Source organism: Leucoraja erinacea, chromosome 1 (genome assembly GCF_028641065.1).
Source record: "Leucoraja erinacea ecotype New England chromosome 1, Leri_hhj_1, whole genome shotgun sequence".
Taxonomy (NCBI): Eukaryota; Metazoa; Chordata; class Chondrichthyes; order Rajiformes; family Rajidae; genus Leucoraja; species Leucoraja erinaceus.
This window is the reverse complement of record NC_073377.1, coordinates 168,904,926-168,918,204: the sequence shown is the minus strand read 5'-3', so window position 1 is coordinate 168,918,204 and position 13,279 is coordinate 168,904,926. Positions and strand designations below refer to the sequence as shown.

General features: G+C 43.1%; 1 protein-coding gene across 1 annotated transcript in view; it reads right to left on the bottom strand.

The window, feature by feature from the left end:
- Window positions 1-12,839, bottom strand: part of rnf150a (ring finger protein 150a) — a 68,543-nt gene extending 55,704 nt beyond the window's left edge. The window contains exon 1 of the mRNA XM_055647829.1: window positions 11,793-12,839. Coding sequence (XP_055503804.1) covers window positions 11,793-12,249 — 457 coding nt within the window. The 5' untranslated portion in view covers window positions 12,250-12,839. The remainder of the gene's footprint in view (window positions 1-11,792) is intronic.
- Window positions 12,840-13,279: the final 440 nt, after the last annotated feature.

The following is a 13,279-nucleotide window of genomic DNA, read 5'->3' as shown; positions in this document are numbered from 1 at the left end:
CTAGACTTAAATGGTGAAAAAGATTCTAATAACACCAGTATGTTATTACGTCACTGTATCTACAGTTATTGTTAATAATTATATATTTTTTCTATAAACTACATTTGAAAATGTCATTCTTTAAAAAAAATGGCACCTTCTTGCAGATAGTCTATGAGTCAGCAGTTTTCCTAAAATATGAGAAAGCAATTAAAACAGCATTAAAATATTATGCAATTAGCAGCATTAATTTGCTGATCATCAATTAAAATGTCAGCATTAATTTAATGGAACTCCTGCTGCTTCTGAACAGTTTATGTAACTAACGTTGTGACAGCTATGAAAAATGACCTTTCAGAACACAGCTCTCCCATTCCGCTTCCATATGGGGAAATCAAAATTCAAATGTTACAAGATGTTCCAGGCATTTATATAAAATATTATTCAACTGTTGAAGTATGACCCAGATTAACCTAGTTGGGACATTCTAATTTTTCTCAGTTTTTTTCAAATATCAAGCATTTCAGAATAAATATTCTGGATTAAAATTTGTAATCTTTGTTTTCTTTATCATTCTTGATTAATGCAAAACTGCTGATAACATTATTATTATTATAATGCTTAGCAATAGAGAGCTTTGTTACATTTTGAATTGAATTGAAGGCATATTTTCACATCAATTATAATCCTAGTCAATAGCACAGTAAACAATTCAAGCCTGTTCAGTCATTAAACTAGATAACTGTACCTTAACCATTGAAGCCTTTGTGGCCAAGTTGGCAGATGATACGAAGATAGGTGGGGGGGTAGGTAGTGTAAAGAAAGCAAGGACTCTGCAGAACGACTTGCACGGGTAGGGAGAGTGGGCTGTAAAGATGAAATACAGCGTAGGAAAGTGTGGAGTCATGTATTTTGGTAGTAGGAATAAAGGCATAGCCAATTTTCTAAATGGAGTGAAAATTCAGAAATCGGAGATCCAAAGGGACTTGGGAGTGCTGGTGCAGGATACCAAAAAGTGAAAGGCCTGGCCAGAGTGAATGTGGAGAGGATGTTTCCACTAATGGGAGAGTCTAAGACCAGAGGCCAGAATAAAAGGATGTACCTTTAGAAAGGAGATAAGGAATTTATTTAGTCAGAGGGTGGTGAATCCATGCAATTCGTTGCCACAGACGGCTGTGGAGGCCAAGTCAATCAATATTTTTAAGGCAGAGATTGACAGATTTTTGATTAGTAAGGGGATATGGGGCTAAGGCAGGAGAATAAGGTTGGGAGGGTAAGATAGATTAGCCATGATTGAATGGCGGAGAAGATGAGCCGAATGGCCTTATTCTGCTCCTCGAAGTTAATCCAAGATGAGATTCCCTCAAAATCTTGCTGTTCTTCCATAACGGCTTAAATTTTTGATTGAGCAATAATATTGCTGTGCATAAAGTTTAGGATTTCGTACCAGCAATTATGAACGCCCTTACATTTCTAAGTCGGGATGTGGAACTGGAAGGTAGACACAAAATGCTGGAGTAACTCAGCGGGCCAGGCAACATCCCTGGAGAGAAGGAATGGGTGACGTTTCCGGTCGACACCCTTCTTCAGACTGACGTCAGGAGAGTGGGCAAGACAGAGATAGAATGTAGTCGGAGACAGTAAGACTGGTAGGAGAACTTGGAAGGGGATGGGGAGAGAGAGGGAAAGCAAGGGTTATTTGAATTTAGAGGTCAATGTTCATACTGCTGGGGTGTAAGCTACCCAAGGGAAATATGAGGTGCTGTTCCTCCAATTTGTGCAGGGCCTCACTCTTGACAATGACAGGCCCAGGACAAAAAGATCAGGTTGGGAATGGGAGGGGGTTAAAGTGCTGAGCAACCGGGAGATCAGGTAGGTTAAGGCGGAGATGTTCAGCGAAACGATTGCCGAGCCTGTGCTTAGTCTCGCCGATGTACAGTTTACACCTGGAAACATCGGAGCCCCAGTTCGCCTCGACACTGCAGTTGGACTGCTGAACCGCGGGAGAAGGAACAAAGGGAAGAGATAAAATCTTTGCCTTCCATCACAGTGAGGAGATGTTGGAGACTCACTGTGATGGATGTTTATGTAAACTGTGTTAAGTGTGGATCTTGGATTGTTTTGTAATGTAAAAAACTGTAGAAATGATATTTCGTTCAAACCTAGGTTTGAATGACAATGAATAGCATTCTATTCTATGAACAGCGGATACAGCAGATGAGGTTGGAGGAGGTGCAAGTGAATCTCTGCCTCACCTGGAAAGACTGTCGGGGTCCTTGGATGGAGTCAAGGGGAGAGGCAAAGGGACAGGTGTTGCATCTCCTGCGGTTGCAGGGCAAAGTACCTGAGGAAGGGGTGGTTTGGGTGGGAAGGGAAGAGTTGACCAGGGATTTGCCGAGGGAACGGTCTCTGCAGAAAGCAGAAAAGGGTGGAGAAGGGAAGATGTGGCTAGTAGTGGGATCCCATTGGAGGTTGTGAAAATGTTGGAGCATTACAGTATATGCTGTTTGCTACAGTTGATAGGGTGGAAAGCGAGGACAAGGGGGACTCTCCTTGTTACGAATACGGGAGCGGGAGGGGTAGCAAGGGCAGAGCTGTGGGATATCGAGGAGACCCTAGTGAGAGCCTCATATATAATGGAGATGGGGAACCCATCGTTTCCTAAAGAATGAGGATATCTCCAATGCCCTGGTATGGAAAATCTCATTCTTGGTGCAGATGCGGCATAGACAGAGGAATTGGGAGTTAGGGATGGAGTCTTTACGGGAGGTAGGGTGGGAAGAAGGTTCAAAGGTTCAAATCTATTTGTCACATGCACCATAAGGTGCAGTGAAATTAATTAAAAAAAGGACATAATACACAACATAATTCAACACAGACATCCACCACAGCATTTTTCATTCTGGTGGAAGGCAATACAGTTCAGACAGTCCTCCTCCTCCTCCCTTGTTCCCCCGCGGTCGGGGCCTTGACCCTCCATAGTCGCCGTTACGGATGTCCCGATGTTCAAGCCCTCTGGTCGGGATGGTCGGAAAAACTGGACAACACCCCGCGGCCCGGAGCCCCCAAATAGACCACCTCCTTACGGGAGACTGCGACTTCAAGTGTAGTCTAGCTAGCTATGGGAGTCAGTGGGTTTGTAGTGCATGTCGGTCAATAGTCTGTCTCCTGTGATGGAGACGGTGAGATCTAGAAACAGACTGTGGAATTGAAAGGGCAAGTTGCAGGTGGAGTCCATCTTGTAGGTTGCAAAGACTGCAGCCACAGTGCAATCGCAGTAGAGTGAAAGAAAGTTTAAGCTGATGGGTAGGTCATAGTAATTGTCAAACCCAGGGCTCTCACTTAACTTTTTTTCCCTGTTTCCAGCTGGGCAACCTTGGGAGCTTTTTAGGTTGCCAAATGACAGTTTAGGTGGTCATTTAAGACAGTTTGCACGGCGCGTGCGATAATGTGCTTGGACGAAGTGCGTAGTTACCAGTCGGAATTATGCTCAATGAAGTAGTCACATATTATTTCTGCTTCAAATAAAGTCACAAACTAAGCATATTCACCAATCAAGACATGATATATACCACAATGACATGCAGCAAAATTATAATACAGCACCTCAACTCTTTTTACACATTGCAATGAATGGAATTTCTATTAGTTCTTTCCACTTCCAAACAAAAATGTGGTTGGATTATTCAGCGTATGATCAACCCGTGTCAATAAATCCTGGACCATGGTAACATATATCCTTAACCATGCACACTACAGATTGATGCAAGCATGTTTTCTGTGAAGGACCGAAAATTACCATGACTTGGCCATAGCATGGGTTGTTATTGCTATTGGTACAGAAACACTCTCGCTTCCCACATAATTTATCCTTAACGAAATATACAGGTTGCAAGGAAATTTCTAAAGGCATTTTATGATAATAACTGTTAAAACCGACTATACCCATCTGACAGGTTAAACATTACACTAACTGACAAGAGATGGCTAAAGGACATAACTGCAGCAAATGTTCTTTTGGTAATATGTTTAAAGGTGTCAAAACGCCACATTACTGGACATTCAGATTATATGTACGTGTTGTGAACAGCAATGAAGATACCCAGTTTGTACGCACCAGATTTAAAAAAAAGTATTGATAAACGCTGTTTCCATCATTCCCACTTCAGAATTAACATTAAAATTTCAACTGAAATATCTCCTGACCCAATTTGTGATGTATATGACTGACTGTAGAAGTAAAACCTGGATAAATCCAACATATAGTTATGAATGTTGCTCATTAAATAACTACAGTACTGATACTCCATATTAAGAGCATTGATTTGTCGTTAAAATGAATTATGTAATAATGTGTCAACAGTAGCAGTGACAATCGAACACTGCGGTTTTAACGTTTCACGTGTTCACAATTTAATTAATCCATCTTTATGGACTAAAACAAATAATAGCATTGGGAATTAAAACACATTTGATTGCATTCCATTATCAAACATAGTCAATGTTCGCTCTGAAGATATTTCCAGCACAATAGGGTCAGGGAGGGGTGGATAGGATAGGGGGGGGGGGGGGGGGGGGGGGGGGGGGGGGGGGGGGGGGGGGGGGGGGGGGGGGGGGTTGATAAGGCAATCGGTGGAATGGATGGAATGGTTGGATGCTGGTGAATTAGTACATGTTGGTTGGAGTATGTAAAATTGTGAGGGGAGAGCACGGGGGATGTCAGTGGTGTTGAATGGGGGGGGGGATCAGTACGGGATGGATGGGGAGGGGGGGGGGGATCAGCGCAAAATGAACAGGGGGGGATCAGTACAGGATGGAGGGGGGGGGGGGGGGTCAGTACAGTGTGGATAGGAGGGTCTGTGCAGGATAAATGGGGGATCACTACAGGATGAATGGGAGGGGATCAGTACAGGATGAAGGGGAGAGGGGGAGGAGGTGGGGAGGAAGGAAGGTCAGCGCTCCTCGGACAACATCGCCCCACTGCCTTGACCGTCCCTGTCCACCGCCAAGTGCCGCCGCCAAAGGGGGAGGCGGTTGGGATCTCCTCGCCACCGCCAGCCAACAGCAAGGTGCAGGGCCGAGTGGTGCAGCTCAAAGATCCTATAGCTATAGGAATTTTGGTGCAGCTGCTTCAGACGGCGGAAGGAGGCCTCCCCCTCCCTCCCTCCTCCTGGCCTCGGCATGCGGGAGGGTTTGTTTTGAAAGCGTTGTTGGCAGAGTGGCAGGCAGCGGCTGTTACCAGGGCGGGCGGGGTGTGGGAGCCGATGGATCCACTGTCGCGGCCGCTGTTCGGGGCCCGTCATTTGCTCCGACCCTTCGCCACCCCGCACCTAATATCTTTGCCCCGCACAACAGCCGTCGCCATATCTCCAGTGCGGCTCCAGTGCGCCGTGTAACCAGTATCTCCAGTGCCAAGCCGGGCAAAATGACTCGGCGTTTAGGTTGCCCAGCGGCACTTTGGGTGGTCATTGGCACCCAGGCAACCGTTAATTTCGAGCCCTGTGTAATACAGCACAGAAATAGACCCATCAGTCCATCATATCCAATGCAACTATCAACTATCCATCTTTTCTAAATCTTATTTATCAGCACATCGTCTGTAGCCTTCTATGTCTCAGTGATTTAAGCACAATACCAATTAAGCAGACTTCTTTTCACAGATGGTGTTGTACTTCAGGTAATTTTAAGAGCTACACTTATACAACCACGTAGAGAGAATTCCATTATGCTCGACTTATGCAGTGTGGGTGGCAGAAAGGCTTTAGAGTGGTTATTCAGTTGCAGGATGCACAGCTACTGACTTGTTCCCGTAGTTGGTTCAGTTTTGCATCTGATAAATATATTGTCAGTGGGGAAACCTGATGATGGTAATGCAACTTAATATCAAAAGGTGGTCCGCTTACCTCTTGTTAGAGATGGTTAGTCCCTGACACTTTTGAGATACAAATGTTACTTGCCATCCACTAGCCCATTTCTGAATGTTGTTCAGATCTCGCTGAGCACGAGCCGTATCATTTTCTAAGGAGTTGAAATTGCTCATTGTGTCATTGTCAGCAAACATCCCCACTGAAGGAATAGATGTGAATGAAAAAGCTGAAGATGGCTGTAGCTAGTTGTGTGCAGCAATAATAATCTTTGAATCCAAAATGCAATTTCAGGGTCTTTTGAAGTCCTACAGGGGAAGTTAGACAATTCTTGAGTGGCCCCAAATTAAGTTGATCTTTCCAATGAAATGTTGCATTGCTTTATAGGTCTCCCATTATTTTATTTTTTTAAGCATGCTTTCCTTAGTGTGCCTTGCTCTTAAAATCAGCTTTATTCCTAAATACTCATCTTGAATCCTACATTATAGTCATATTTCTTTGATGTTCTCATTTGCTTTTCTTCCAGCTCATGTTCCATTACTAGATTCAGATTGGATTCATCACTAATGTAGCTGAGCAAGGAAGGACATATTGTGAAACATTTACGATTGCCAGTTTTACAATCTCTTGCCACATACTTCTGTTGGTATGTCTCACCACTCCTTACTATTTAAATTTGTTTCAACCCTGTTAGTTTGTTATGGCTGTTTTATATCTCATGAACTATATAGTATGTGGATTTTTCATGCAAGCCCAGCATTCACTAAATAGTCCTAATTGCCCTGAAAATTGCTTACAAACCTACTCACTGCTCTTAAATAATGGGTTCCAGGGTATTCTTGTACGGGTGAAGGAATTGGAAGACCTTGCCAATGATGCCTGTGCTTATTGGTGGTAAATACAGGTTTGGCAATGTTGTTGAAAAAACTTGATGAGTTGCCACAGCATGGTTTGGAGGTGTTACCCAAAGCCACATGCACAGCAGTGAACATTTAAGCAGTCCAGACAACACAAATGCTTTGTTATGGATGTAGTCAAGCTTCTTGAGTTTTGAAGAAGATGCAATCTTGCAGACAATTGAAATGCATTCCATTACATCTCAAAATCATTTCTTATTAATGTTGTAAAGATTCTGAGAAATCAAGAAACCAGTTGTAAGATACCCACATCTGGTTTGCAGTCATGGCCTTACATTCATGTGGCTAGCGCAAGTTCTTGGTCAATTTAAAATCTACTGCATTAATATGTCTCTAAACGCGATAGGCCCACATTTAAACTTCAAGCTGAAGCTAGTCATTGGTTGACATTTGTGCCAAGAATTTGTGCCTACTATCCTAGTGCGCCTTCAATTAGTGCACCAACTTTATTTTCCCCCATCCTATTTGATGATATAAATGCAATATTTACTTGACAGTTCTATCCTTTATATAGACATAGTTGTTAATTTTAATCACAGCTGTTTGTACATTGCAAATCACTGAAATTTCCAAGTTTTAGATACTGTGCATGCTGTTAATTTTTTGTTTCTTTTATTTTTAAATGTTGTCCTTTTAAGCTAGTTTATAAATGTTGCAGTGTCAAGGATGACGCTAGGTTCGCCAATGACCACACCGAAACTCAGTAAGGTGAACTCACGTGATATGATTTATTTACAGTGATAAGAAAGGACCACAGTGCCACATGGGCGTGCTGTCACTCATCGTCACGGTGCATAGGTGGCTGTGCTGGAAATCTTTGGCTTGGACCGGCAGCTGTGTCTTGGTCTCGAAGGATGAGGTGTGATGATCTCAGGCTTCTCCCTGCACTGCATCCTTGCCTTGAGAGAAGGCACTGGCAGTCGCAGGCCTATTTTTGAAGTTCAGCTTTGGTGCTTGAATAGAGAGCGCTGGTGGTTTCTAGCTTATCCTGGTAGCTCAGTATTTGCCCCTGTGTGTCGGCAGTCGCTCGTTGTCCGTGGGCATGAAGAGATACTGGCGTCTCAGGCTTGCCCTGGCCACTCAGCCTTAGACTCAGTAGAGGCGCTGGCTGTCTAGGGCTTCTTCCCGGGCAGCCTAGTCTTGATCACACAGGGCTCGAAATTAACGGTTGCCCGGGTGCCATTGACCACTCAAAGCGCCACTGGGCAACCTAAACACCGAGTCATTTTGCCCGGCTTGGCAACCAGATACCGGTTTGTACCGAAGACAGACACAAAAAACTGGAGTAACTCCGCGCCATCTCCCTGGCATTCCCGGAACTCCTACATAAGAAGGACACCTACGTCAGACTCCTAATCATCAACCAGAGCTTTGTTTTCAATACCATTATCACAACCAAACTCAACTTTAAACACACAACTGGATCCTCAACTTCCTGACCCACAGACTACAATCATTAAGGAAAGTAAACAAATTATTCTCAACACTGGTGCCCCACGAGGATGCATTCTCAGCCGCCTACTAGAATCCTTATACACTCACGCCAGTGCAGCCAAATGCCAATCCAACTAAATCTACAGGTTTACAGACAACACCACCATAGTAGGCTGGATATCGAACAATGACAAGACAGAATACAGAAAGGAGATTGAGAACCTTGTAATTCATTAGCAAGATAACAACCTTTCCCTCAATGTCAGCATTGAAGGAATTGTGATCGACTACAGGAAGCGAAGCAGTACACAAACCCCAATTCACATTGATGGTGTTAAGAGAGATGGTCAAAAGCTTCAAGTTCCTAGAAATAAATATCACCGGCAATTGAGCCAGCAACATTGAGCTATTGGCAAGAAAGTATACCAATGCCTCTCATTCCTTAGAAAGCTTAGGAAGATTGATATGTCCACAACAACCCCCAACTTATACAGATGCACCAAAGAAAGCATCTAATCGGAATGAACAGCCTGTTTTGGGAAAATCTCCATCCAAGACCACAAGAAATTGCAGAGTTGTGGATGTAGCCCAGACCATCATAAAACCAACCTCACTTCCATTAACTCCATCTACACTTCACGCTGCCTCAGCAAGGCCACCAGCATAGTCTGAAGAAGGGTCTCGACCCGAAACGTCACCCATTCCATCTCTCCAGAGATGCTGCCTCCAGAGTTACTCCAGCATTTTGTGGCACATTCAAAATTGAATGTGCCAGAACAGCTTTAGGTTGCCCAATAGAAAAAAACATTTCAAGAGCAAGACATCACATTTAACACAAAGCTCAAGATCTATTTGGCAGTAATGAAAGCTGCCCCCAAAATGCTTCTGAACACTGGAGAATTACCACTAACACAGCTCTCTTCCAGTGGAATTGTGAGGATTTTGGGAGAAACCAAGAAAATTCCCCAATTTGGGAGGGATTGGGAGAAATCATATTTAAAGAAACATCCCTGGCACTAAGGCCTTAAATACTCAGTTAGCCCCGATTGGTATGCCCCTGTTATTGGTAGGCACAACAGGAGACTCCAGAAACACAGTTTCAAGCTCCATGATGAAGACGTTCTCAAGGCCTTCTTGAAAAAATATAACTTCTCCACTTTACACTGGTCCAGAAACTTTTCTGTTGGGTTGTGAACTGTGTGTCTTTGTTTTATCAGTACACAGCCGCTCAACATAAACATTGGAAGAAATGTATACCCCCCTGAATCTAAACACATGCATGCCAAATCTAGTACCTCCTGACCCACATTGACCTCATTAGCCTTCTCAGACAAATTGTACATTCTACAATTTGCAGATTATCATCCACAAACAATGACAAAAAAACTAGATTTTGTGCAGTAAGATAAACATTTTTATTAAATATAGAAAATACATGTGGTTTCATGAGAAATTACCTTAATAAGCACCACTGTATCTAAAGTAAAAACTTCCATTATGATGTTCATGTATCTCAATCAAACATTACTTAAACATGAACACAAACTTTTCAAATGAACCTTTCCTGAAATAATAGCTCTGTTTATCTCTACAGACGGAAATTTGATAGCATTTTCTGTTTATATGAACACACATACAACACTTTCAGCATCTGGCAGAACCATACAAGTCCCAAGAACATGCTAATGATGTGGACTACCAAACAGAGCTGAGATTTAGCTTTACACAATTTATGAGATATAATTGTCATGCCCCTACATAATGCTTGTGAACTAAGTTACTAGAAATTATTTCTTCAATACTCAGGCTCATAAAAAATGAATTTACTACCTGAATTTACTACCTACATGGTATATAAGTTCATATAAGATATAATTCCCTTAAGTTGCTTAAGCAAAAGTTACTTGCCCGGAGCCCGACTCAAACTCATTCCAAAAACATCACAAAAACATCACAAAATACTTTACCATCAATTTTCAGTTACTTTCCTTCAAAACTATTAAAAGTCCTAGCGTAGAAAATTCAGGTGCTCTATTAGTGATTTGGTCTGAAGTGCATCAATGTGTTTCGACACAACCTTTCCTTTCAAAAAACGTGACGATGCAGCAAAGACATTTGCACGGGACAGAAACATTTATTTTCTAACAATTTTCAACTTGTTCAATGACCAAAGTATGACAAGATTACTAATGGAAGAAAGTCATACAAAATCACTTGATAAGGTACTGAATCAGGAAAAAATTAGCGCCATCACAGCAGCAAGGATCTAAAGTGAATTTATACTTTCAACCCTGAAGGACCCACTAGCTAATCAAAGAATGGACAGAGAAATCAGTTTTATTGTTTTGCCCAAGGCATGTGAATTTAAACAAAAGTGGAAATAAATGATCTGTTGGAAGTCACAGAGTGGTGCAGTAGCCCAGTGACTCAGGCAGAATCTCAGAAGAACATGGATAGGCCACATTCCAAATCGGGACTCATCTTCAGATTGATGGAAGCGCCTATCCATGTTCTCCTAAGGTGCTGCCTGATCCACTGAGCTACTCCAGCACTCTATGTCTTCATTCGTAAACTAACATCTGCAGTTCCTTGTTTCTAAAATAAATGTTATATACTTCATTTGTCAAGTAAAAACAAACTGCAGAAGGGATATATAATAAGCACCCATTTCACACAATGCCATTTTAGAAATATTCGGAAAAGAGACGTGTACCTTCACTATATTATTTGATTTCTATCAATTTTCCCCAATCACACATGGTCTTTCCAAACTTATTGAACACAATTTTACTGAATTACTTTAGGTTACTTTTAATAACTTTAAATCAATTAATACCACTTACCACCAACAATCGGATACCAGCTATTTAAAAATAGGATCAAATTTAAGTCTCTGAGGCAGTCGCTAATTTGATTTTTTGATAAAGCAATTCAATACAAGCTTAATCTACTACATTTAATTAAAGGTGACATAGCTCCAGGATATATTTAAAGATGAATCTTAAAACCAGGTTTATTAACTTAAGTATAACATGTTTGTTTCATTTAAAGTTTTAACTAATATCGATCGCAACTTAGCAACTACTACTTTCAAGGTAACCCATTTCTTTTTATATACCTTACAGATTAAATAATTATTATTGGCATATTAAGATTAACAACAGCACAACAAGTATAATTATAGTGTATTTAATGTACCAAAACAGATAAATATTAAAACTTGACATACGGTTGGGTAGATGTAACATTGAGAGCTAATGCAAGATGCCTCCAAATAATATTAGTTGTGGAGGTGATTTAACAAAGGTTTTAGGATGAGCCTACAATTATAGACCTCGAGTTAAAAATACCACTTAGCTTCTTCTAACCCTATTCTGTCTCACCTGCATTGCACAGGGACGAAAGACTGAAAAATATTATAGAATAACAGAATACAAATTCATTAAAGTGATAAATAGTGTTTTACTTTCACGCCAACATTTTGGGGAAGGAGGAAGTGGCAGATATGGTGTTTGTTAGTTACGTAGATAAAATAATCAACTTTTCCCCATCTATAAACCAGCACATACATCCCCATTCACCCTGCAAACCGGCTCACCTCCATGAGGCATCGTGATAGTCTCATTGACGTTGCTAGCCCCCAAGTTGTAAATGACCACAGCGGATGCATTCTGCCTGACAGCGTGCCAGATTTTCTCCTTGTAAGTGCAGTTCCCCCTGGGTATGACTGCGATCCAGCCCCGGGTGGCAGCAGCGGCGGGCACCTGAAACTTGGCCTGAGGGTCACACGCCAGCTTGTCATGGTGAGAGGGCAGAGCCAGCAACCCCCTGGCGTCCTGCTTGAGCGAATGCTGTCCGTAGCGGCCGCACTCGCTCTTCTCCGACCTCCACTCCGAGGTGGCCGGTTCCACGTACGTGATGTTGACGAAAGCCGTGTACCATTCCTCCTTCTCCGCCACCGTGAAGTCCAGGCACAACAAATGCACGAAGCAGAAAGAAAGCAGCCATGTTGAGAGAGCCAGACTGCGGCAGGCTTGCACCAGAGACATGGGCATTACTAATAGTATCCGACTTCTTGCTGGTCTCCAGCACACCTTCTTCCCAGACTTCTCTCACCTTTTTTTTCCTTTTATGTACACACGAGGTGTGTGTGTGTGAGAGGAGGAAACCCCCTTTCAGATCGTCTGTGTTTGTATTCTTGCTGAATGATGCTGCTCGCCGTGCAGTGGTAGACGTTAATCGTTGCTTTAAACAAGATGCATTCTTTTTTTATTTGCCTGGACTTCAAAATAAACGCTTGCACGGAGATACAGCAGATAAACAGGCGCAAGTGGCGATGCACTTTTCCCCGTCTCTCCCCTCCTGGCTCTCAGTGGAGCTGGCGTTGCAGGACCATGTTAATAGCGCGTTGTTGGACCTTATTCCTCCCCCTCTCCACCTCTTCCTCCTCCAACAACAAGACTAGCAGCGAAAAATGGTCTTATTTGTTTGTTTACTATTTTTTTTAAAGCCCCCCCACCCACACGGACTGCAGCGCTCCAGAGCGGCCCACCGCCGGTGGATGGCGTTCACTGTGCGCGTCCAGGCCGCAGCTTCATGGCCGCCGCCTCCTCCTCCTATCTCCCTGGAGACCGGCGCCGACCCCCGTCACCCGGCGTCATCACGTAACGGGCCTGCGCGAGGGGGCGGGGCGGGGCTGCGCGGGGACGGGGTGGACGGTTTGGATCCAACGGTCGATGGTGACATCATGGTGAAGCCGGGCCCGCCCTCGCGCCCTCCCTCGCGCCCGCCCGCTCGACAACCAGCGCTGCAGAGACACACACACTATATAGGATCTTTACACACACACACTATATAGGATCTTTGCACACACACACACACACACTATATAGGATCTTTGCACACACACACACACACTATATAGGATCTTTGCACACACACACACACACTATAGGATATTTGCACACACACTATAGGATCTTTGCACACACACACACTATAGGATCTTTGCACACACACACACACTATAGGATATTTGCACACACACTATAGGATCTTTGCACACACACACTATAGGATCTTTGC